The following is a 25,641-nucleotide window of genomic DNA, read 5'->3' as shown; positions in this document are numbered from 1 at the left end:
ATGTGCTGACTCTTCCCACAGAGTTTCCACCTCAGCACCACTCATGGTGGCAGCAAGAGGCAGATTTGGGGCCACCCTGAACCCCACACAAGCCCAGCCTGGGAGTCACTGGGGATTTCATCAGTATCACTGGTGATCATCAGTATCAGAGGTGAGGGGTCCAGGAGGTGAAGTCCCATGAGGAATGACCAAGGGAGTTGTTTTGCTTGGAGAAGAGGCTCAAGGGTGATCTCATCCTTTTCTACAACTAGGTGAAAAGAGATTGTAGCCAGGTGGGGTTTGGCCTCTTCCGCCAGGCAACTAGTGACAGGACAAGAGGATATAACCTTAAACCCCACCCAGCGAGGTTCAGGTTGAGTATTAGAAAGACTTTCTCCACAGAAAGGGCGATTAAACACTGTAATGGGCTGCCAGGGGAGGAGGTGGAGTCACTGTCCCTAAAGGTTTTTCATGACAGACTAGACACGGCTCTCAGTGCCCTGGTCTAGTCGACCAGTGATGTCTGGTCACAGCTTGGACTTGATGTCCTCAGAGGGTTTTCCGAGCCTAATTGATTTTGTGATTCTGGGACTGGAAGTGTATGCCCACAAGCCACGGCGGCAGGTCCGCTGGCAGAGGAGCTGAGGCGCGGTGACACCACAGCGGCGCCCCGGCGGGTCTCCGGGGAGCCACGGCTCCCTCTGGCGGGCGGGCAGGCGGGACTACATTACCCGGCGAGCATTGCACCCGCCCCGTCCCAAGGGCCCGGCGCTTCCGGGCGCGGCGCTTCCGGCGCGCTGACCCGGCGGAGCTTTGCCGCACTCCCGGGGCAGCGGCGGCGCCGTTCGCACGTGGAGCCGCTGCCATGGCGGCCGTGCGAGTGGAGGCGGTGCTGGCGGCCGCCGAGGAGCAGGAGGCGGAGAAGCGGCGGAGCATCACGGTGGAAAAGGAGCTGGAGCTGGAGTACGATCTGGGCAATTTGCTGGCGGTGGACCGCAACCCCCCGCCGGCGGCGGCGCTTCGCGGGGCCGGCCCTCGGCGGGAGGCTCTGCTGCGGGCGCTGGCCCGCGACAACACGCAGCTGCTCGTGTCTCAGCTTTGGGAGCTGCCGGCCGAGCGCGCCGGCGGCGCCGGGGGCCCGCTGGTGGCGCAGCTGCCCGAGCCCACGTTCCGCCTGCCACGGGAGAAGCCGCCGCCGAAGCCGCGGCCGCCGACGCGCTGGGAGCAGTTCGCGCGGCTGAAGGGCATCCGCCGCAAGAAGAAAACCTCGCTGGTGTGGGACGAGCAGGCCAAGGAGTGGCGGCGGCGCTGGGGCTACCGGCGGGCGGGCGGAGACCCGTCCCGCGCCTGGCTGGCGGAGGTGCCTGCGGGCGCCGACCCCGAGGAGGACCAGTTCGCCCGGCTGCGGCGGGAGAAGCGGGAGCGGGTGGCGCGCAACGAGCTGAACCGGCTGCGCAACCTGGCCCGAGCCCACCGCGCCGGGAGCGCCGTGCCCGCCGCGCCCCTGCACCCCACCGGCCACCAGGACCGCGACGAGCTGCGCCGGGTCGCCCGCGTCGCCCGCACCTCCACCGCCTCGCTCGGCCGCTTCCAGCCGCGCCTGCCGAAGGAGCCGGCGGAGCCGCCCTCCCGCAGCGGCGGCAAGAAGCGCCGCTTCGAGCCGCTGCTGGGCAACCTGGCGGCCGAGCGCAGCCGGCAGCTGGAGCTGCTGCGGGACATGGGCAGCAAGAAGCCGGTGCTCGACATCACCCGCGCCGTCAACAAGCAGCTGCGGCAGGAGGAAGCCGAGGCGGCCGCTGCCAACAAGGGCAAGAAGCAGTCGAAGCGGGGCAAGCGCGGCCGGCGGCAGCAGCGGCCTGGGCGCAGCGGCAAGAAGAGCGGAGCCCGGCGGCAGCCACAGCAGAAGCCTGCGGGCGGTGGCACCGGCGGGGGCAGGAGGAAGAAGGCGTGAGGGACAATGTGCAGCACGGGCTGGGGATGCCCACCGAGGCGTGGGAAGGGACTGTCACTGCCAGCCTCCTGCCCGGCGCTCTATTCACACACGTATCTGTCAATAAATGCGTTCTGACCTTTCTAAAACATCCTGCGTTTGGCTCTTAGCTGGTAGAAAGAGGGCCGTGTTCTCCATCCAAGGGAAATTGATGTCCTGTTAAGGGGGTCGGTAGGCCCAGTTCCCCCCACAGTGGGGGGTTTCACAGGAACTTGTTTCACATGTAATGTTGCTTCTAAGTTAGCCTGCAGCATTTCTGCCAGGACAAAAGCTGAGCAAAGCTGTCCCGTTTTTAGGTAGCTGGGACTGGCACTGGATGTGACCTGGAGTTTTGATGGAGTAGCAGCCGCAGGTCCAGTTAAAGGATGTGGTTGCTACTCTCCCTTGGGCAAGTGGCCTGACGGTGGAGCTCTTGCTCTGTAAGTCAACTAATGCCGTTCAGCTCTATGGTATTCAGGTTCAGTTGCAAAAAGAACGTGTAAACTTAGTGTGAGATTTACTGCAGGGCCTAAGAAATTGTACAGATTTTCTAGAGAATTTTGTTGATGAAAAAAGGAAGTCAAAGTTGCTTACCAGCCATTGAGTTCAGCAGAAAAATGTTTGTATTGTACAGGTTAGAACCTATACAATAAATCTGTCCCTGTAGTAGCAGTAATGCATCGTTTTATAGAAATAATCTTAAGTGTTTACCTAGCAGTTTGAGAGCAGGTAGTAAAAATCCTCGCAGACTTCTTCCCGTTACTCATTTGAACTTTGTAGTGTCACGTGTACACTTGAAACAGAAAATCTGCTGTCTCGGATGTGTGGCTTAGCTACAAGGAAGATGTTCCATGGTAAGAAAGTTAGTAAAACAAGTTTCAGTAATCTCAATTAAATTAGGTTTTCAAACTCTGAGGTTTTTGAGTGGTTGATGATATTGTAATGCCTCGCTGCAAGTGAGTTTTTGAAAAAGCTGGGTGACTTTAGCAGTTCTCTTATCTCGTTATGTAGCACTTCAGTTAGGATGGCAGCTTTGGTAAAAAGCATCAGAAAGCAAAAACCTTTGTGTAGGGGAGCTGCTGTGGGCAGAAGGGGTATGTACACCTTGGAGCTTGGGTGGCAATGATAGACTGACCACTGCCCAACCTATGGGCCTTCCATAAGGTGCGTTCTTTTCCTCTCTAATGCTTCTTGCCTGTATGCTGAGCTGTCTGCAGTGCTGCAGCTGCTTTGGACTTGTCAGTGGCTGGAATGATCTTGTGGGCACAACTCTTTGTTAGCAACCTTTGAGTGTAAGTATCAAGGCAAAGCAGGGGCAACAGACATTTGGACAGGTGGAAAAGGTTGTTACAGAGACATTCCAGGCCTCTGATCTTCCAGGCATTTCCATAGGGCACGTCTTGTATGTGCTTAGCCAGAGAGAAGGGCTCTTTTCCCATACATACCCACACCTGATGAGAATTCTGTGCTGCTCACAAGGCTTCTGGTCAATTTTCTCCACCAAAATCCAATCAAGTGGGTTCATCTCCAGCAGCAAAGTGGTTACCTGAGCAGAGGTGCAGATGCTCCTGTGATGCTGCCACTTTCTGGCTCTCACAAAGTGGATAAACATTTTGTGGCTTCATGTGGGGGCCTGAGCAGGCCACTAACCTGTTTTCCGAAGCTCAATACCTTGCAAAATTTTGAGTTTCAGACTCATCTGATCTGTTTATAGAGTCATTGAATGGTATGAGTTGGAAGGGACCTTAAAGATCATCTAGTAAGACATAAAGACTATGCAAAGGCAAAATACTTTTATCTGTTACAATAGAAAAGCAACACTTTTTTTGTCAGAATCCAATGTTTCCTTTGCTTAATATTGATATACTACTCTGCTGGCAGCAAAGCAGCATATCTTACAGCTTAAAAATTTGGTTAGAAAATTTTGATCCACCCTGCATTGTGATTTACTGTGATTCCATAGAATTACAGAATTTTTATGGTTGGAAGAGACCTCTGGAGATCATCTCGTCCAAGGCCCCTGCTAAGGCAGGGTCGTCTAGAGCAGGTGACACAGGAACGTGTCTGGGTTGACTTTGAATGTCTCCAGAGAGGGAGACTCCCCTGCCTCCCTGGGCAGCCTGTTCCAGTGCTCTGCTGCCCTCAGTGTGAAGAAATTCCTCATGCTGAAGTGAAGCTTCTTGTGTTTCAGTTTATGAACATTCCTCCTTGTCCTGTCACTGGGCACAACTGAAGAGTCAGAAAAGTATTTCACCAAATTTCAGGACCATGGGTTTGGTTTTTTTTTATTTTCACTTTGCAATTCCATTACTTTCAATATTTTTCTGCGCCAAATACACGACACGCGCTCGGTCCCGATTAGATTTTAGTCGCTCTTCATCGGCATTCTGTGCTTTATATTTCATCAGCCAGGTTTTGCTTGCCTTAAAGCAGGCGTGAGTTGGGTTTTGACACGGCTGACCCTAGTACCGTGGGCTGCAGGCGGTCCCCTCTGTTAGGGTCAGCCGTGTGCGGGGCCTGGCAGCGGCGCTGTCCCGGGAGGAGGCGCTGCCGCCAGCCCGGGCCGGGCCCAGATCCGGGCCATGGCGGCGGGGCGGGCGCGGGTGTCCCGCCTGCTGCGGCAGCTGGAGCGGGCAGCGTGAGTGCGGCGGGAGGGGGCATGGGGGTCCCTCCGGCTCCCTCCCGGGGCAGCCCGGGGGCCGCGGCTGGAAAGGGAAAAGCGAAAAGCGGCGGCCGCTCCGCCCCTGCGAAGCCCCCGCCGTGCCCGCTCCCGCTGCACACCGCCCTTGGAATGGGTGCTTACAAGGAGACTTTAGTTTTTCTGCTTTAGTTTCCCCCTTTTAACCATACTTTTTTCTTTTTTTTTTTTTAACATTTTAACTAGTTGTCGGTGCCCGAGCCATGGCCACACTTATTCCCAAGGTAAGACTTAATTTGTGTCTACAGAATAGTTCTGTAGGAGACCATGGCCCCGCAAAGGGCTGTATGTATCCATGTAACCTGGGCAGAGCGTGCAGGTAACAGGTGGGAAGGAACAATCTGAAGGAGAAGGTAAAGAGCCTGTTATTTTGCAGCTGTACAACGGTAGTGGTTATTGTTGGAGTCACTGTTGCCACATAAAGCACAGTTACTGCCTCTTGTCCCCTCCCTCCCCATACCATGTTGATCTGAACTTTGCTCTGGCTGTCATCACCTGAACCAGCTCAACTTCAGATCTGCTTTAGAATACATACCTGTTACATCAGAAAATAAACAGGGAGCTGTATGGATAAAAAGTAGCTTTTCACAAAGGTGTGTGTTGGCCTGGGGAATAAAATCTCCATAGGGTTTTTATACAGTCAGTCCCAAGAATGCAGCTCACTTGTGCCAATTGTGGACTTTGATTAGGGGAGCTGCACTGCGTAACCCAAGTCACCCTGGGAGGAGTTTCTGTTTGCTTGGTCTGTAGGGTGGCTAGGAGAATAACTATCTGTCAGCCTCTAGGTAGTTGGTAAGTCTCCAGATCCACTAAAAACTGATGTTTTGGGCAATAATTTCAGTAATGTGTAACTCTAAGTATCATGGTTTCACATGCTTAGAAGACTTATTAAAGAATTGGCGTTGTCATTTTACACACAGAAAAGCTATTTATATGTTCAGATACTTGTTTTGCCCAAGACCGTCGTACAGCAAGACAATAGTGCAGCTGAGAAATAAAATTTCATCATTTCGCTTGTCTGCTTCATAACCTACTCAGTCAATTCAAGCTAAGCTCTTGCTAAACTGAAGCCTTAATTAAGTACCCTCTCTGAAAGTTTTAGGCAGTCTATAGTGTAGCAAGATGATAGCAGTTCAGTAGATCTCTAAATAGTGGGAATTGATTGAACACTGACTATAGCTGTGGGAAAAAAAAAAAAAAGATATTTTTGTTTCTTGGCAGTGCTCAAGGAAATAGTGGAATTTTTGAATTCAGTAAAATTTGCCCTGGAAGTTAAGTTTGGTTCGAGAATGCAATGGCAGGGCACCTATTATACCATCAGAAAGCAAGAGAGTAAATGGTTTGGACATGTCCTTAACCTGACAAATTAATGACTGAAAGTACAGCAGACTCCAGCTCCAGGAGAGGTCGAACATGTACAGCCTGGCAAGAGGTGGCAATGAAAGAGCTGATAGCAGCTGGCCTGTGTTTGAATAGAAAGTACGTAATGGGTTTTAGTGTATCTATCTGTTACTGGTGTGGGTCAGTGCTTCAGTGCACCCCAGCGTGTCTAGGGCTCATTGTCATGGCTTCACTCATTGGATTGGAATCCAAATTACATTTTTTCAATTAATATAGCAAGGCATGACTTCAACAGGAAGAGCAGAATGCTTCACCTGATCTTTTCTTGGAGAATATTGGGCAATTTCAGTTGATGTTGTTTGCTTCACTCTGTGGAAAAATCAGAATATGCCAGAAATTGAGTTTTATGATAATTCATGCAAAAAATGACATGGCAGAGAGAAGCTGTGACTGAAATACTCTCCTTATAAATATATTCTAATTAAAGTTAAGAATAACACATTGATTCTTATTTATAATTAGCAGTGCATGCGGTAATTTTCTAGCAAATAATTCAGTTTCACCTGCAAGTTCATGACTAGGCAGAAGTAAAAAGAAGTGTAAACACCTTTTAATATTGCTCCTATGCATGCATAAGGTGTTCTCTATTCAGGTGCATAAAGAAGATGTCTCACAAATTTCTCTTCAGCATTGTTTTGAAGGTTTTCATGTAGCCCCTACACATTTCTAGCACCTCTTAGCTTGTAGGTAGCAGTTTGAGTGTTCTACACATGCTCAGTTCTACTTTTTATGTGCTGTTCTTGTCTTTGTAGACTGCAAACGAATTCTCATGCAACCTTCCTGCTAATTTATTCAGCTTTTATAAGAAATACTTAATTCTTGAAAGAACTTGAAAAAACTCACTTGTTTTGTTGAATTATATGTGTGAGATCAAGTACTTGGATCATTTAATCTCATAAACAGCAAAGGATGAAATGGGTAACTGTTATCCAGACAAGATGAGATGAGCTGTGGAAAGTAGTGATTCTAAAGTGTGTGAAGATTAGTGATTCTAAAGGCAAAGGAATCTATCAACTCTAGAGCTGAGAAACAAATTTAAATAACTTATTGTTCCCTAATTCTGCTGTTTTATTTCCATTACAGTCCCTGAACGGCCCATCCCGGGGAATACAGATTATGCATTTGAGGTAGATTTAATAATAAAATATATTTCATTTAAAATTTGTATAAGCAGTACTTCTTGACCAATATGGCATTTAACAAATATTGACATTATTAAATATTTATGTTTCACTTTGGGCCAGTAGGGCCAGATGCCTTTTTTGTTGAGAAAAATAAATGTGGGGGTTTTTTTCTTTATAGATGGCCATTTCAAACATCCGATATGGAGAAGGAGTTACAAAAGAGATTGGCATGGTAAGCTGCTGTGGTGTAAGTCCATCACTGGTGAAAAGTTGTTTTCTAAAGGGCTGCCAGTGCTATCAATCCACTTAATAAAGGAAAGCTTATAAATGATGTGGTCCTATGTATCAGTGTGAAAAGGCTGGAGCATAATTTTTGGTTGAAGAACAGAGGCATGGTGCATCAGTGCTGCTGTGGTATATGAAATGCAGCTCAGGGGACAGTTTGCTTATTGATAACTTGCTAGAATTACACAACAATGTTTTTTCTCTGGCAGGGAATTTAATGCAGAAAGTTTTGAATTCTGGTGACTCACCAGGATTTTCTCAGGATCACTTTCATCTTTCTAGCGCTCATTAAAATGAATCAGAGACTTTCTTTAAATTATCTAGATATTAATTCAGCTCTCAGTTTGCCCTGTGTAAGTGCAGAGTTTTTGTTTCAGCAGTATGAGATGGTTCACCTGAACACATTGTTCCAGTATGCTTTTATCACTGGCTTTTTTCATGTATAATTTTTCCTCCATTTTGGCATTACTGGCATTAATAAATCTCTTTTTTATTTGAAAATTTGTGAAGTAAGATTATATAGTAAATTAAATTAGACAGAACCTATCTTTAAACAGCACTAGAATAATTTATACGCACTGTATAGCTATAGTGACAATTCACTTAGCAAAGGTTAGGATGTAGCATTATTTTTTTTTCCTTTTGCCACCTCATTATGATTTTTCATCAGTAAATTAATATTCAGTATTACATTTTCATGATTTTAATTCTGTGCTTTGGTAGGCAGTTAGTGTAGACAACCTCTGAAAAAGCTTTTTTCATTCTCACAGGAACTGAGGAAAAAATATTTTAAACAATGTTTTATATTTTACTATAGTTTAAAGTGGTTCCATGTGGTCCAACAACTTTAGTTTTCTGCTGTCATAAGATTTCAACTATATAAATTTGGCAGCCTTAAACTTCATTGTGCTTTCTGTATTCTACATGTGTGTGATTAATGCTCTTTTTCTTCAACTGCTTTTAAATTTAATGGTTTTAAAAATTTTACAATAACCAACTAGTTTTAAGTCAGGGTTTTATTATTATCAAATGGTTCCATTTATTTGGATTAGTGTTAAACAGTGAAGTGTATGATTTTATACCAGTTGTTTGGTTTTTTGATTTGTTACTGTAGGACCTGCAGAATCTTGGTGCTAGAAGAATTTGTTTGATGACAGATAAAAACCTCTCCAAACTGCCTCCTGTAAATGCAGTATTGAATTCCTTGGCAAAATATGGTATAAACTTTCAAATATATGATAATGTCCGTGTGGAGCCAACAGACCAAAGGTACAATTTCTTTCTCTCAGTGCACTTCTCCAGGTAGTGCCTAGGCCTTTACAGGGTTCCATATGGCTTTTAAAACACCTCCTTGTGGCCTGTATGCTGGTCTTAATACTTAGTTTCCCTGTGTACTGGCTTTATCCTGACTAATTGGAAAATCTTGCTTGTGTTCTAAGTTTCCTGGATGCCATTCAATTTGCTAAAAAGGGAGAGTTTGATGCCTATGTTGCTGTTGGAGGTGGGTCTGTGATAGACACCTGTAAAGCTGCCAACCTGTATGCAGCCAGCCCTTCATCAGAATTCCTGGATTATGTCAATGCTCCTATTGGGAAAGGGAAGCCTGTCACCGTGCCACTCAAGCCACTTATTGCAGGTAAAGCATGAGGAGAGTGTGTGAAGAGTTTGGGCAAAGGGAAGGTGGGTCATTTTACTCTCTCTGATATTTCTGCTGAAATCAGTTTACTGTGACTGTTTCAGCTTCCTTTGGGTTTACTTCTCCTCTAGTTGTATTCAGCAGTCATTTTGCTGTTTAATTCAGTGGAGGTAAAATCAGAGGTTTTATCATTACTTTGTTTTGTTTAGCTCAGTTAGACTCCTCGATTGAGAAAAGAGATCAAAGTAGAAGTTTCCCTTTGATCTGGTGGCTTTTGGTCAGGGATACCCCCAAGATTTCCTGGGTCCTGTATTTTGGATGGTGTTACTATTGTGGTTTTATTATTTATTTTGCAGTATTATATATTTATTATTTGTTGTTATCCCCTTTCTTCCTTTTCAGTTCCTACGACATCTGGCACTGGAAGTGAAACTACTGGCGTTGCCATTTTTGACTTCAAAGAACTAAAAGTTAAAACGGGTGAGGTTTTGGTGCTTTTTTTGGGATTTTGTTTGTTTTGTAGGGGTTTTTGTGTATTATTCAAGACAATTGCTTTTCCAATGTCTTTGTTATTTCCCTGCCTTGAAAGGAAAGAATACTGCATGTCGTTTCAGGTGTCATTTTGTTTGATTCAACTGCCACAGGCAAATTTTAAATGCTTAAAGGTTTCCTCCTTGAATTAAATTTATAACATATTAACATAATGAAATACCTATGCAATACAGTGGATTATAGTTTGAAGGCAAAACAGGAAACTAAAATCTTTCAAGTCCATAAATGGCAGAAAATGTTAATTTGCAAAGGAAATTTCTACTTATGTTCAAGGTCAACCAACTGTTCCTTATTTCCTCTGTATTTTTCTTTCTACTTTTAAGATTTCTGCTTCTTTGTTGTGTAATTGCAACCAAATGTTCCTTTTCCTGACTTTGGAAACCTCAGGCCTGGGATGCTTTGCAAGTCAGGGACACTATCTTCCTTTGGCCTTTTCATCCCTGGCAAATAGAGATTAAGGCTAAAATGTCATCTTGAGCTTCATAAATGTTTTAAGGTTTTTCTTCTCAACATGTGGATTTTATATGCCACACAGTCTGCAGAACTTGGGACCCAGATGGGTGTGCTAAGGAGGTTCAACAATAGCTCAGGAGTTTTCTAGTCTATATGTAGTCAATCTGTCTGTCTGTCTCAAAGCTACATCTTTGCACCCTTAACCAAAATACAAGGACATGTGGTTATTACAGATGCTGAAGACAGCAATTGGCAGTAGCAATTGATAGTAGATACAAACCAGTTTTTTCCATCTTACATCCACAGAAGATGCAAATCTAAGAATACTTCAGATGCCACAGATGTTTTACAAGGTTGCAAACAGAGAGAGAGAACATTGTCTGGTATAATTCACTTCAGGCAAAAGTCTCAAATCATATAACTCTTCTAGAGAGACTTCATCATCAGTCTTATATTCATAAATACTCTCTACCCTCCCTTCTCTCTCTTTGTGTTCATGGTTTCAAATATTTTTTCCCTTCTCATTGTCATGTTTTGATCATTAAGCTTATCTTGTCCTATTTTGTTGCAAACCATCTTTGACTGATTTTCCTCCCTTTACACATTGCAGGTATTGCTTCAAGAGCCATTAAGCCAACATTAGGCATCATTGATCCTTTACACACGCTGTCTATGCCTGAACGAATAGTGGCCAACAGTGGCTTTGATGTGCTTTGGTGAGTTTTCTGCATAGGCTGCTACTTGATGTTATTTCTGCTATAATGATTGTAGTAAAAATGTATTTTGAGAGCACTAGAGGATGATCTTTTTTTCTCTGTTTGCTGTTCTTGTTAAGGTGAGCTCTGTCAGACTTTCCTCATCGTTAGTTTCACTGCCTCCCTCAGAAAGTACGGAAACAAATCCTGCATTTTCAGAAATGTTAATGTTTTTGCAGTGCACTGGAGAAACTGTTTGCTTCCAGAATAGCCATTGTCAAGAAAGAGTCCAAATGTCCCTTTTTAAGGGATCATGGAGATAGATGATTAATCACAACTGTAATAGCATTTATCATGAATTACAGACATGGCAGGAAATAGAGAACAAGAATTTTCTAACAAAAGCCATGATGTGTCAATAAAAATTTGTAAAACTTGTGAGATACTAGCAGAACTTCACCCAGATATGGTCACCTTTGGAACCAATCTCATAGTTTACTTTTCACTTGGCACAAAATTTTATTTGTCTTAAACCAACAGCTTAACTGCAACAAAATGCATTGACATTTCTATTTGGAGAGCCAGAGCTTACTTTGCTTCTGGCTGCTATGTATATTAAAGTAATAGATATGTGATGAAACTGTGACTTCTCAACTGTGGTGAAGGACCCTGGCCTGCAATGTCTGTAATGGAAAAAAGGCATTTGTTCATCAATGAAAATGATTTTTCTGTAGTTTTGTTCATCTTAGTGGAGCCATGTAGGCAGTGCCCCTTCTTTATGTGGTCAGGCTCATGAGTATCTGGGAGATGAGACTACTGGCAGTTCCACTTAGCTTAAATATTATACCCATAATTTTTTCAGTACTTCTAAAAGAAAAGTACCTTATGAAGTTTCCAGTGCTTTAAAGCTTTTTAAAGCTTCTTATGATTCCTGTCCTACAGAAAGGAAATGCACTCATTGCACACATACAGCCCTCTTCAGTAGAAAACTCTACAAGTGCTGGTGCATCCAACCAGGCTTTTAGCATGGTGTGAACTGATAGAACGGGACTGAGTTTAGATTGCCTTCTGTGTGTTTGTTGGAGAGGAAGTGCTCTGGAGGTGCTGGCCCAGCATTCTTCCAGTTGTCTGTGAGATTGTATTTCTTGTTTCAGCAACTCTTAGACACCAGAAATTAATAAGAACCTGCATTCAAAGGACAGCAGGGTGGTAAAATGGAGCTCTCCCCCTTAAATAATTAATTTTTTAATCTTTCTGTTAGCCATGCCCTGGAATCATACACTGCTCTCCCTTACAACAAGCGCAGTCCCTGCCCTTCCAATCCCATCAACCGCCCAGCCTACCAAGGCAGCAACCCCATCAGCGATGTCTGGGCTCTGCACGCTCTGCGTATTGTCGCTAAATATCTGAAAAGGTAACACATTTAACAGCCATCTCCCATGCAGTGTGCTCAGTCACCAGTGCCCTAAAAGACATGCTTGCAAGAATGTAAATTTTGGGCTAGAATGAGGCAAGCTGCAAGATTAAGCTTTTGTTTTCTACCCTGGATTTTTTGTAAATAAAGGAAAATATTTTTCAAATAAAATTCAAAATAAACTTGGGATTACTAGTTTGTCATAAGGAGGCAGCTTTTTAATGCCTCTGTGAATCTATTTTAGAAGTCCTCAGTTAAAGGTATTTCAAGCTGTTCAGTTAATATGGGAGCAGCATTTACCTATTTTTTTCAAGAAACTCCTTTCTATGACAGTATAAGGGGAATATGTAACAAACTGAATAAAATACTGCTAGTCTTATTTCTGTGGCCTCCAGTGTAAATTAAGATACCTGCACATCCATCAAGAAGGTGACATGCACTTATGGATGTGCAAAATTATGCATTTACTGCAAACCTACTCATTCTTAGGAGACCTTCAGTTTAGAATAGGTATTGACTTAGCTGGGAGTTGGTTTTGATCCTTGTCAATACAGTTCTGGCTTCTTTACCGCTTTTGCTTACCATGTGCACTTCTGTTAAAGATCAGTGTGGGGGTTTTTAGTAAAATCTTTTCACAGTACCTAGTGAGTCAAAATAGTTGGCTTTTGTTCCTTTGGAGCCTATTCATGAGATGTTTTCTTACTGTCAAACTACACAAGGATCACAAGGCACAGGGAGGCAGGGAATCCTGTCCTCTTCCCACACTGGTGCTGGGGTCTAGAGCACCACCTAATGAAGTGGTGAGAAAGCTGAAGTGATACTGGAGCCATGCATGGAAATACCAGAGATTCTAAGTAGAATGTTTTAATTCACCACTGAATTGAATATGGTTAAAGTCACTCTATTTACTTGTTTTTTTGAAAAATGAAAGGAAGCTTGCCCTTCACTGAACCATTATGATCTACTTAAGTGATCCAGATGCAAGATTGTTCTTTCACCGAAGTGTGACTTGATTCTGTTTCCATCATTTTTATCTCAGCTTATCTTTTAGATTTTTTGTATATCTGTCCATAAAGATGCCTTCTCTCCCTTCTCCCTCCTGAATCACCTATCTGTCTGTGAATTCATTGGTACCATTTGCCTCCATGGTGCACAGAGCCATTAGAAACCCTGAAGACCGTGAAGCAAGAGCCAACATGCACCTGGCAAGTGCTTTTGCTGGTATTGGCTTTGGCAATGCTGGTGTTCATCTCTGGTGAGTACAGAGAAATAGCAGCCCCATGTGAGGTTAGCTTATAGCTAGTGTTTGTTTCAGATTGTCAAAGATGTTGCTGCCCTTGTTGCTGAATGTAGGGTAAGTGATTGTAGCCTGGCCTGTGATGCTGAAGGATCTGTGTGTTGTGACAAACACAGCTCTTGTGATTTATGTGTATAAGGATTATGTATTCTGGGTTGTGATACTCAAAACCAATCTCATGAAAATTACAAAACACAGCCTTCTTTACCTTCCTTGATAGTAAAAACAAGAGTAAAAAAGACAACAACATTTAAAGTGTTCTCACTGTTACATCTCACTGTTCCACAGTGAGACAGTAATCTTGAGTTTTACCTGAACTGATGCAATTATCTGTAAGTTTGTCTGTGGGATAGGCAATCAGCAGCCTGAAATGAGCTGTAATTAATATTGCAAGGCAATATAGTTTCATTTGGATGAAAATATCCACGAATCAAAGCCTCAAAGTGAATTGTGTGCAGAAGTTATTAGCAGTCATTCTCTTCAGAGACCTTCCTTTCATTCCTTTTCTTTGAGAAGCCTACTCTTTTAATTATATCTTAAAATTAAAGTTTATTTTTCTCAGAGAGTGTGAACACATAGGTATGCAGAGTATGATATTTTTGGCATACTCATACATTACTTTAGGAACTGAACATCTCTCAGTCCAGTCAGTGAAGTAATAAAACTTCACACTCACAAAGTAAGGAGGTACTGTTTCTTACAGCTAGGTTCCTGAGGTGCAGAGGGATGAGGGTTGTCTGTACCTAGTATCCACACCATACCTGTCAATACCTTCTGAGTATCTGTACTGAAGAGACTTACATACTGAAAACTGACCACGAAAGGGACTGAACACAAATTTTCCAAATACCGGGAGAGCTGCCCTAACCACTCTCTCTCTGCTCTCTGTTCCAGCCATGGAATGTCTTACCCTATTTCTGGTTTGGTGAAAACTTATAAACCAAAGGATTATAATGTGGATCACTCTTTAGTGGTAAAACTTGTTTATTTTTGGGTTTTATTATACATTTCAAATATCTGTTGTCTGTCATTAATGAGCATTAAAGTGCATTGAAGTTAAAAGTACATGTCCTGTTGACGTGTTTTATTCTTTTTTTCTTTTTTTTCCCCCCAGCCACATGGCCTTTCTGTGGTGCTGACATCCCCAGCAGTGTTTGCTTTCACAGCACAGATACATCCTGAGCGGCATTTAGAAGCTGCAGAGATTCTAGGTAGGAATATCTGTGGGTACAGTTCTCGTGTACAAATGGAATTCTTTCCAAAATGACATTTTGGGATTGAAAAAAATTGTGTGCAATCAATTGTCATTGGTTGTTGGGGAGGGGTTAAGTTTAAAAGAACAAGATTCTGGAATTAGATGTAATGCAAATTAGATAGAATAATGCTGAATTTTGATATTGAATTATGTGATTAGAGGAGCAAGCTGGAGAAATCTGATTCCTGGCCAGAAAAGTGGACGGCAGAAATTAATCTGCTGCAAATCAAACAAGAGTAGCTGTGATTGGCAGAACTCTTGGTGCTTTATGAAGAGTAGTTACCATAAAGTGAACCACTACTCAGGGGCATTTCTTAGCTAAAAAGAAGGATTTTGCTTACCAAATCCCTGCTGTGACAGTGAATTAGAACAGTGATATTCTGAATCACTCCTGCTCTTTTTTCCATGGCACACAGCTGTGGGTTTTTTGTCTTTCTAACGTAGACCTAAGCTTGTTTGTAGGTGTTGGAATTTCTCAGTGGCTGATGTCAAGGGGAAGCTTTTCCTGGAGTAGCTCTTCTGTGGACACATATATAATGACTATGAAGAGATTAATGAACAAAATGTCCCTTTGCTTTTTAGCAGGAAAAAAAAAAAAAGTGAATGCTGCAAGCTGACAGCTCATTTAAAGGTTATTTTCTCATACAGTGCCTTTTTATGTGTGCAGCCCATCACCAAAGGGTATCGTGAGAGAAAGGATTGCTCTTTATTATACCTCCAGCATGACTATGTGTAATAAAGCAGCTTCCAGTGATGTAATCTCAGAGCTGTTAGCAGTCTAGCTGTGACAGCATGGCTCTGCACTGAGCTAATTTATATCTAATGTCAGGGTCTTTGCCTGCACTAGGTTTTGTGTCGTGGCTACACTGCTGCTAATAGCCAGGCTGGCTAAGGAGCAGTCATAGCCACATGCACAGCAGTGCAGGGAGTGGAGAAAAAATGGTTAGGCCACCTCACAAAATTTGTGTTCAGTCCCTTGTATGGTCAGCCTTTTGTATGCAAGTCACAGCAATCCAGTCATGTATATGACTTGCTTGTGTAAGTAAGCTCAAAGCATTGGGCTTCTCAAGGAAGAATGGGACTTTTATATAGACAATGAAAATACCACCATATTTTATAGAGGGTGTAAAACAACATGGTTAGAAAACTGCATTGGGTGAAAGTTCTGTGTATTTCATAAATGTCCTGTAAGTTTGTTCAGGCTTCCTCTAAAGTATGCTGTCCTGCCTATGGTCAAAACCAAAACACAAACCTAGCTGGAATCATATACTAAGCAATATCTGTGTTCCTACAGCAATAGCATACAACTAAAACTAGATGAAGAAAATGTGCCTGTTTAACTGGTCAGCACATCATATCAGAAAATTTAAGCTCTGGCTCTTGATTTTAAAACAAATGACTGAAAAGCAGTTCCTTTAGGTTTTGTGGTATTAACTTCTGCCATAAATTCTCTCTAAAAGTTCTGTTAATTTTCTCAGTAGAAATTTTAACTACGTAGTTGTGTGCCTTGCTGGAAAGGGATTCTGCCAAAAACATGTCACATGTAATTGAATTTACTAGTTCCCATCTGGGATGTTTACTTCTGAGTCCACTCCAGAGTCCAACTGACTACAGTAGCTGATTCAAATCTGTCATGTTGCCAAATGCAGTGACTAAAAAGGTATTTTATGACATGAAGCAGATTACTAAATAGTTATGTTGTGTGTATGTACAGCTGTGTATTTGAGTACAACCAGAAAAAGCTTGATACCTCCCTGGGTGTATTCTTAAACCGTTGAAATAGGTGTGCACGTGGCCAGAAATTTTCTAAGTGCAGTCAAAGACTGATGAATCTTTTAAGTTGAGCAAAAAGAAAGTACTAGAACTATAGCAGTATTTTAAAACTGCCAGTCACATTTACTGTCTTGTTTTATCCTCCTCCCTTTCCCTTTTGCTTTACTATCTGAAGATAGTATGTTTATGTTCTAGTTACCCCTCCACAGCAAAACCCAGGATGAACGCAGACTTCGTGGCATAGCCCAAATAGCACAAGATTTCCTACAAGACTGTCATATCTTATTGATCAGTTTTTCCCAGACATTATTTGCTAGATTACTGCCAGTCTTACTACCTGAATATCTGAACTCTTCAAGTGGGCTTGTAGGTCTCCTGTTCACTTAACTCCTTTTGAATGTTACACTGAGCTGCGTGAGGATCACAGAAGATATTTCTCCTGTAGCTATGTATTGCTCTTTCTCATCTCACAGTATGGCACTTGGACCTAACATAGTTCTGGTGTAACATCACTGAGGTTACACCAGAACCAATTGAGCTCGGGTTACTTTGAAATAAGTCATATGGAGGAGCTTGGGTCTCCTGTCTGAACATAGTTTTATTATTAGTTTTATCTAAGTCCTGAATATTCATTGAAGAACGGAACACAAGCTATTCTGTAAGAAATATTTGTAATCTTTCCTTTTATATTGGTGTTTTCATTACTGTTCAATAGATGTTTCAAGGAGAGCAGTTCCTCCTCTCTGGTTCTACAGTACCCTACACAAGTCAGCACATATTCAAACAGCAATAAATTTAGAATTTACTCAACCCGCTGAACACTGCCCTGCTGTCTCCTGCCTTTTTCAGCCTGCATGCTGTAGTCCTCTCTGTGAATGTGTAATTGAAGGGAGCAGTCCTCTAGATGTCAGCAAACTCAAGGCCTTAAAATGAAGTTAGCATTTGGCACACTATCCATACAAATAAATACCAGTGACGTTCATGCGCTAGCTTCTTTCCGCCCAGCGGTTAGTCAGGCTGAAAAGTGCTTCTCCCTGTAAGCACAGAGGGAAAGGAAGTTAACCTCATGTGGCAGTTAGTCTTTTTGGCAGTAGTTAACCTGCTTCTGATCTTGTTTTATTTCACCTTTCACAAACTGTTCCAACTGTAAAATGAGGACTGATTCTTCTTTTTACTTCATGCTGCTTTTAGGGCAGTGGCTGTTATGTATGGATATGTATTCAGCTGATATTATGATTAAATTAAGTCCAGGACAGGCTTCCTCTGCTCTCTCCACCCTACAGTCAAGGCATTATGTCTTATTTTAGGAGCTGACATCCGCACTGCCAGAATCAAAGATGCAGGGCTTATTTTGGCAGACACACTCCGGAAATTCCTATTTGATCTGAATGTTGATGATGGCTTGGCTGCAATTGGTTATTCCAAAGCAGACATCCCTGCATTAGTCAAAGGCACTCTGCCTCAGGTAAGACACAAAGCAAAACAGTTTTTCTTGTCAAATGAAATACAACGGATTTTGGCAAAAACAGAAGTGCTTCTTTTCCAGCAAGTTTTATTTCTGTTCCTACATGAAGACTATTTAAATGGAGAAAATTATGGATAGTCAACTGTATTTTGTTTCACTCCACAGCTTAGGTTTTTCTTCTCAGCGGGATGGAGTGCATGCTGCAGTTTTCACATGGATTCAGAAAAAAGGGCTAAGTGTTTGGGTTTGGGGTTTTAATGTTATAGTTTTTTAACAGAGGATGTTTTTCATAGGCCTGTGATCTTTGTAGTAGATACTGCTTTTTCATAACTACCTCTCTTAATAATGTGTGCAGGTGGTCTATAGATAAAGCCTTAATACCAAGTGCTATCTGGTAAGAACAACCAAACTCACTTTGCATTAAACTTTCCATATTGAGAAGTTGCATTTTTCTTCGCAGATGGCTTTTTTGTTCCATTGACCCCCATCAGAATTTGAAATAAGGTCCCCTGGGATGATATAGATTAAACTTGTAATACCCTTTATTGTTTCAGTGCCCACAAAGACACTGCAAAAAGCAACACACCACTCTTAAAGCAAAATCCCAAGTCTTCCTTGTAAAAAGAGAGTTTGATTCATATGCTATGGACCTAGTATTTGTTTCCACCAAGTTTCAAGGGAAATACATACTTTGGAGAAAGTGAAATTTTTTTAGGCCAAAACGTTCACTTTTTACAGCAGATCCTGTATAGTTCTTCTCACTCATAAATCTCAGAGCACCTTAGAACCTAATGTAACCTTAGTTACATTAACAGTAAATATTAAAGTTTCAGTTTTATACCTGAGAAAGTGACACAAAGGTGCAACTACTTAGGATCACATACAACAGAGCAGTGGCAAAGCCAGGAAGAAAACTAAGGTCTCTGAGCACCCGTTAGGTAGGTTATGCATGTACATTGTTATAAGGCATTTGGAGGGTTTATTTTGATAAACATATTTCTTTAAAACAATCATTGAATGCAAGTTTTGCATATCTGGAGGGGAGTTCTTCACCAAAAGATGTTGAAAGGTTTTTCTGTGTTCTTATGGCATCAGTGATTAATTTTACTGTGTAAAATGAGATGATTTAACAGTTTCTCAGCCTGTATTTTTTCATATGAGATGTAATATGATGTAAACATATCAGTGTTCCTTAACAGTCTGTTAGTAACTGTGGGTTAATCCATACATTCATTTTTTGGTATAATTTCTTTTGCTTTTCATCTTGCAGTAGGTTTGCTTTGTAATACAGCAATGGCCCATTCACATCAGGAAACTAATGTGGTGTAGTGGTGATAGCACTAAAAATTTTGCCAAGTATATTTCATGCAATGAAGTGTAGGCTGCAGGGAAAAACGCAATCTGACTGCTGGGATTTGGAGTGGGACCTCTGTTGGAACAGACATCAATGCTTGAAGTTAAAACAGAATTTTATTTCCTTTACTAAGTGAGTCTATTGAAATTGATCTTATTTACAGATAGCAGTTACTCTAGTGAAGAAGATGCTGTCTCAAAGTTCAAGGTGGCTGGGTGGTGTTCTTTGAGAGGAGATGGGGCCACTGGAAATCAGAGATTGTGGAAAGGCTATTCTTTGTCCACGCACCCCCTGCAGACATCCTGGAGGCAGCCACAATGGGGCTGAGCCAGTGATGAGTCCAGAGCTGCTTGGTTTGGCACAAGACCAGAGTGCATTGAGTCCGACTGAGGGAGCCATGGCCTTGCTGTCTGGGCTCCAGCAAATATCAGCAAGCTTGTGCAGAGGTAATGATGGTGCCTCTGTGTCGAGCATACGGGAGGAGCACCCGTTTGCAGCCTTCTGTTGACAGAGCTGGGAAATGCTCCAGTCTGTCAGGCTGTCAGGCTGGCTGTCTCCTGTCACCCAGTGTGATTTTACAGATAACTTTGGACATCTCAGTGCACAGAGCTGCAATACTGGCTTTGGCCCAGATGGTCCTAATATAATGAATTTATGAATACTTGAGCACTGTGTTGTTATATTTTGCATATTATGAGTCTGAAAAAAACAACACACTGTTGCCCTAGTGCTATTTGAATTTTCCATTTGGTTTCAAAACTGCACAGAAGAATCTTAGTCTTCTCTTTGGCTGGATCTCTGTGTAGCAGCACCAGTGTCAGGAATGGGGAAAGAGGTACCATTTGATTGCTACTTATGCACCAGTAAAGCTTCTGTAGGTAAAATTACGGACGCAGAGCTGCACTTCTCAGGCTTCTCACAAACCATGCTAACCATGATTATGAGCTGTGAATACCTCACAGGTGACTTCTCACCATGCTAGACCAGTGTTTCACATTGATTTGGCAGTGCAGTGGCCTCACGTGCTGTGTAACCACATCCAGCCTGCCCACAAGTGGCATCTGTGCAGCCTTGTGCCGTGGCATCGCCCTGGGCAGTGGGGTGTGCTCTGCTCCCAGGGGCTCAGCTGAGCCTCCTGCCCATGCAGGGCACTGGGGGAGCCCCTTCCCCTGCATCCCACTCCGAGCTTGAGGCAAGGACCTCAGCAAATCCACTGTCTCATATGTGAAAAAAAGGAGGGAACTTAAAAGCTGGAGGGCAACATCTTCCACAAGGGAGATGTTGCAACAGGTTGCAGCAGAAGAAACTCTTGCCAAAACACACCTCATCTGAAAATAATGTGTTCCTAGTGTAGGCCTGTCTTTGCAGACATCTCTAACTCTCCCCAGCATTTCAATAAATGTAAAATCATTGGTTGTTGAGAACATGAAAGCTCTAATCATAACCAGTATGAGTACACTGATGTTAGGCCCTTTCAGCTGAATGTTTCTGCAGTAACTGGGTACCTACACTAATGCAACTCCTCATCCTCAGCAGCACAGGGCTTTTCTGAATTGCAGCCCCTGCCCTTGTGGTTATTTTGTCAAGCAGAGCACTAAAGCACATACCTGAGTTTCATTTCAGTCAGTGGGACTTTAGCACCTGAACATTCTGTTGAATCAGTGTACAAATGAAGACTTTGTACAGCTGCTTTGTATTCTGACTCCAAGGTGTGGGGCTGTTTATTAAGCAGTTTCATACTGTCCCTTGCTGTGTCTTTTTTGGAGTCTGACTTGCAAGTGCTGTTTATTCTCCCCATTTACAGCAGCTCCTGGGCCTTGAGAGATGTAGTATTTTGAAAGACCTGGTTCCTAAAACTCTTAACTCCTAGTTCAGGGCTGGCAAATTAATTTTAAAATTAACTATATTCTCAGAATAATGTCCTCAGTGTACTGACATCTGTGATGGAGAAGGCCTGTGTTTGCTGTGCTTGACTCTGAGGATGAACAGCATTCTGATCTTGCTTCTGTGTATTTAATTACATTAAATTTAATTTTAGCTTATGTATTCTTGAAAGTACTGTACAGTTGATGATGCTTCAACTTTAATTATTTGATTACTTATTTTGCAAAACCTTGTTATTCACTATGAAGGATGTTGGTACAGAGACACATAGTTCACCTACTGGTAGGTAGGTATTACAAATAATTTTGTTGGTCTCCATTTATAATCCAGTTTTTCTTTCATCTTGCAGGAGAGAGTCACTAAACTATCACCACGTCCCCAAACAGAAGAAGACTTATCTGCTCTCTTTGAGGCTTCCATGAAACTTTATTAGCTTAAACATATTGTTCTGGAGAGTGTGGTCTATTCTAACACAGAGATAGTTTCTCATAGATACGGGACTGAACTTGTTTAGAGCATGGAAGAATTTGGGTACCTTTGACTTCTGTTCCATTGTACACTGCCAAAAGGTCATGTAATTCATCTTTAACTAAATGGTGCTTTGAAGTGTGGGCTTGACTGTGGTTTCTTTCTTGCTCACTAGTCAGTGGCATTGACTTGCATAAAAGTTAGAGCAGATTTCTTGCATTACTGAAGGGTTTTTTTGTGCTTTAGAGGTGGTCAAAGGTGAAAAATTTGTTCTAAGGGATATTTCAAACCATTTTGCAAATTCTGCTTCTATTTAAATTATCCATAATTTTGTTTTAAAAAGTCATGCTAGTTAAGAAATAATGAAGGTAATTTTTAATTAGGGAGAGGAAGTCCCCTGCAGAAAATGTCAGCTTACTGTATTCTGTTCTGCTTTATCATCTTTTTACCATCTGGCTTTGCTAAGAAGGCTTTTGGACTGGGGTGCTTTTTCACTGTTTGGTTAGGAAAAATATACACATTTCATAGCTGCTTGAAAATTTGGTTTGGTTTAAAATTCTGACATATATTGTCATATATTTATCTTTCCTCTTGTAATCTCTGTAATTGTTATATGTTTGTCCTTCCTTTTATGCTGCACGTGAGGTGTTCATCACAGGAGCAAAACCAGGGTAAAACATGGTCACATACTCAACAGGAACCATGTAACAGCAAGACAGCATCCATCATGGTCATTCTGTCTCTCTGAAGGCAACATCTCACTTTTCCTGCTGTGTTCTGTGGAAGGCGGCTCTCAACTGTATCTTGCTTTGCTGTAAATCAATTGCTTCTGCTGAGCTCCTGCAGGTGCTGTCCCTCAGAGCGCAGCCACCAGCCTGAGGAAGTGGCTGTGTGCTGTGGTTCAATATTAAAAAGTGATGGTGAAGCATTTGGCTGCACAGTGCCCCACGGGGAGCACTGGTTAAATGTGGGAACGAGCGTGCACCTTCCGAGCAGTTAACCAGCTGGTTGACTGTCAGCTGAGAAAGGGAAGTGAGGAAAGGAGAAAGGAAATGAAAATTTTAATATTATTTTCCTTTATTTAAAAAGTTCACGTGGTTGTGTATGCAGTTTGTTTAAATCAGATTCTGCTTCATGTTGGACTCTTGGAGCATCTGATTCATGCTGCAGCATGACAGCACAAGACAAATGAGAGAAGAACCTCGTGACTTCTGGTGTGTGTATTTCTTTCTGCTGGGGAGGGAGCACTTTTCAGTCACCCTGTTGAAGGCTCTGTGCTTACAACTTTTCATTTGTGTGTTTGTCTGATCAAACTAGTGCTGCCCTAGAACCTGAGGACAGATGTGTACTGGATATTGGCACTGCATGTGTTTCTGTGCTGTTAAAACAGCTGGATGGATACTGGCTGAGGACTGGTTTTTAGAATCAGAACGGGTTTGGCAGCCATAGGACTGCACTGCCACTGTGTAATACACATGAAATTTCCATGTCCTTCTGAACCTTCCCCTCACTGAAATTGCCTACAAGTACCTCTGTCATGCAGGGTGATGTAATAGCAGGGGATTCACTTCATTATATTGTGCAAAGATGACATGTTTGGAAAAAAAACACCTTTTTGTCAAAACCTTTTGTCCAGCCTTGTCGTTCAAAGTCAGGCTGGATGAGGCTCTGAGCCCCGTCTAGTGAAAGGTGTTCCTGCCCATGGCAGGGAGGTTAGAACTGGATCTTTAAGATCCCTTCCAGCCAAACCATTCTGTGATTCTATATAAACTTTTGGCCTGTTTTGTCTTTCCACTTCTGTCTTTCTGCAATCTGTGGTTGCAGTACAGATTCATGGAGACAATCTTTTTGTCCAGAGCCTAATTCATAGCAGTCATGCTGTGCAGAGGGGGAATATGCTCTCTGGGGAACTGAGCAGCATGTGATTTCATCATTGCAGCAGAGCACTTTGATGGGCTGCTTAGGAAGGTAGCGTTACTTCTTCCAGCACACTTTTTATCTGCCTTTTGTGCCAGTATGGCTGTTATTGGCAGGCTGCATTTTCAACTGACAGAACCTCACACTTATACCAGGTAACCTGCAGCTTCTGATGATTCATAAAATAAACCTCATATCTCCTTTGATACTCTTATTTTACAGATGAGACAAAGGGGTTTATGTAATACCTAACTTAACATAAGCAGATGGTGCTGTAAGAGAGGACATTTCAGTTTTTCACACCTCTTTGGCTGCATCAAGGTCTTCAGCTGGCTTAAATTGGTTGTGGAATCTCCCACAGACATCAGCTACATGTGAAAACCTCTCTCACGGACTTCAGTCCCCACTGCCAGTTATTAATTACTGGTTGAGATTTTCTGAGGAAAAATCCAGGGAGCTCGAGTTGCCCCAGAATGCTGTCTTTCAAATAATGATGTGACAGGGTGTCACATCCTGGCTCCTGGGCAGTGGTAGTTTTATTCAGTACTGAAGAGCTATGTGGGATTTTTCATGTGTTATCTCACTAAATGACTCTGTGCTGGTATTTCTGTGGGGAGCTGGGGTAACACTGTAATTGTGAGTGCCCAGTGGTGGCTGGGCATGTGTGTGAAATATGGGAGGCTTGTTCTTGTGGCTCCTTTTACTGCTCTGTTATTCAAACCCCCTGTGATGGATCTGTTTTAGATTATGCTGAAATGCAAATAACAAAAATAAACTTAAGCTTGTTTGAGAGTGTTTGAGAGCAGCATTTAATTCTGCATTCTCTGAGCTCTGTGCAGGTAAACACAACCCAAAACCTGGCCCATGTGATCACACTGTCTATTTACATTGATTAGATTAGCTGTGGGGAGCAAGTATGAACAAGTGCTATGTAGTGCTGTGAAAATACCAGCAAGTATAGTTTTATCTGGAGTTCCAAATGAAAAACTCACTTCACAAGGTAGAGCCTGCAGGATTGCTGCTTGGGATTTACAGATATGAGAGCAGCTGCTGCAGTAGTTTGTCCATCCTCTAATTTCCCTTGCCTCTTTCCATACCAGTACTGATTTTTCTCAGCAGTTAAGAAGAGAATGAAGCAAAAAATATGTACCTAACATGCCTAAGTCTTCAAAAAATCTCACCCTCATCCTGTCTGAATAAACTTCGAAGAAACTACACCTAGTTTAGTGTATATGCTCATTCCTGTTGAACTGTCTTGAGCTGTGACTATCACCTTCTGTCTTGTGGTTGGCTTTCCATCTCCCTGAGATCTGAAAAAATGGATGAGAAAGAGCAATGGTTAAGGGACATAGCCAAGCTCTGTCTAGGCCCTTTCTGTAACCCCTGAGTAAATCTGCTTAAGCATCACTGTGCTTCAGGACATGTGCAGTGTGCCTTGGAGTCAACAGCTCCAACCAAATAAACCCATCACGGCATTAAGTGTGTCTGTGCAGAGGGGACAAGGGCAGCCTGATGCAAAGCAGCAGAAGGCCCAAAGGTAGGGTCTCCATTTTTCTTCAGACCATCCCTGTGTCCTTCCTGAATAAAAATGAACTTAATTTAAATCCAAGCACCAGCTAGTGAATGCAGAAAGTGATGCCACCATTTTCCTGATGTCTGCAGCAGCCATAGCTCATGCAGCATCACACAAGCTGCTTGTCTGCTGCAGTGTCAGCCCTGAGCAGTGAGAAGAGAGTCTTCCACACCTATCCATCTCTGCTAATCCTGCCTCTAGGTCTGATTTACTCTTTGACATACCACCTGGCCACCTGTAGAAGAAATTCCTCTGAGTAGTGGTGTGGCGAGACTGTCAGTGACCAAACTTGCAGAGGTCTCAGCTCTCTTTGCACATGCTTATTTTACAACCTTTCTGTTTACCTGCAGTGTATGTATGAGAAATCACACAGGGTCAGTTTGTCATAAAATGTTTAGTGCATAATTTTTATGTGAGAAGAAGCAGAACCTTCTACTGTTTGCTCTGAT

At 42.8% G+C, this 25,641-nt stretch overlaps 2 protein-coding genes across 4 annotated transcripts; both read left to right on the top strand.

Moving 5' to 3' along the window:
* ADHFE1 (alcohol dehydrogenase iron containing 1) lies at positions 1-24,414 on the top strand. 3 transcript variants are annotated; one of them, XM_086886606.1, is made up of 14 exons: positions 1-151; positions 4,833-4,870; positions 7,131-7,174; positions 7,350-7,403; positions 8,571-8,725; positions 8,896-9,092; positions 9,495-9,572; positions 10,708-10,813; positions 12,054-12,206; positions 13,363-13,461; positions 14,398-14,476; positions 14,618-14,714; positions 17,839-17,996; positions 21,584-24,414. In XM_086886606.1, the coding sequence occupies exons 4-14, from the start codon at positions 7,350-7,352 to the stop codon at positions 21,665-21,667; spliced, it is 1,260 nt and encodes a 419-aa protein (XP_086742732.1). In that variant the 5' UTR covers positions 1-151; positions 4,833-4,870; positions 7,131-7,174; the 3' UTR covers positions 21,668-24,414. The 3 variants fall into 3 exon arrangements, with proteins under 3 accessions (XP_086742732.1, XP_086742726.1, XP_086742737.1); XM_086886600.1 differs by lacking the exon at positions 1-151 and adding an exon at positions 4,476-4,586; XM_086886611.1 differs by lacking the exons at positions 1-151; positions 4,833-4,870 and adding an exon at positions 5,134-5,239.
* On the top strand, positions 742-2,863 carry RRS1 (regulator of ribosome synthesis 1). The gene has a single exon (XM_023921093.2). It carries the CDS (start codon positions 845-847, stop codon positions 1,928-1,930), a length of 1,086 nt encoding a protein of 361 aa, XP_023776861.2. The 5' UTR covers positions 742-844; the 3' UTR covers positions 1,931-2,863.
* Positions 24,415-25,641: the final 1,227 nt, after the last annotated feature.

This window comes from Cyanistes caeruleus, chromosome 1 (genome assembly GCF_971803275.1).
Source record: "Cyanistes caeruleus chromosome 1, bCyaCae1.hap1.1, whole genome shotgun sequence".
NCBI lineage: Eukaryota > Metazoa > Chordata > Aves > Passeriformes > Paridae > Cyanistes > Cyanistes caeruleus.
The sequence above is the reverse complement of the archived record's forward strand: the minus strand, read 5'-3'. Positions and strand labels throughout refer to the sequence as shown.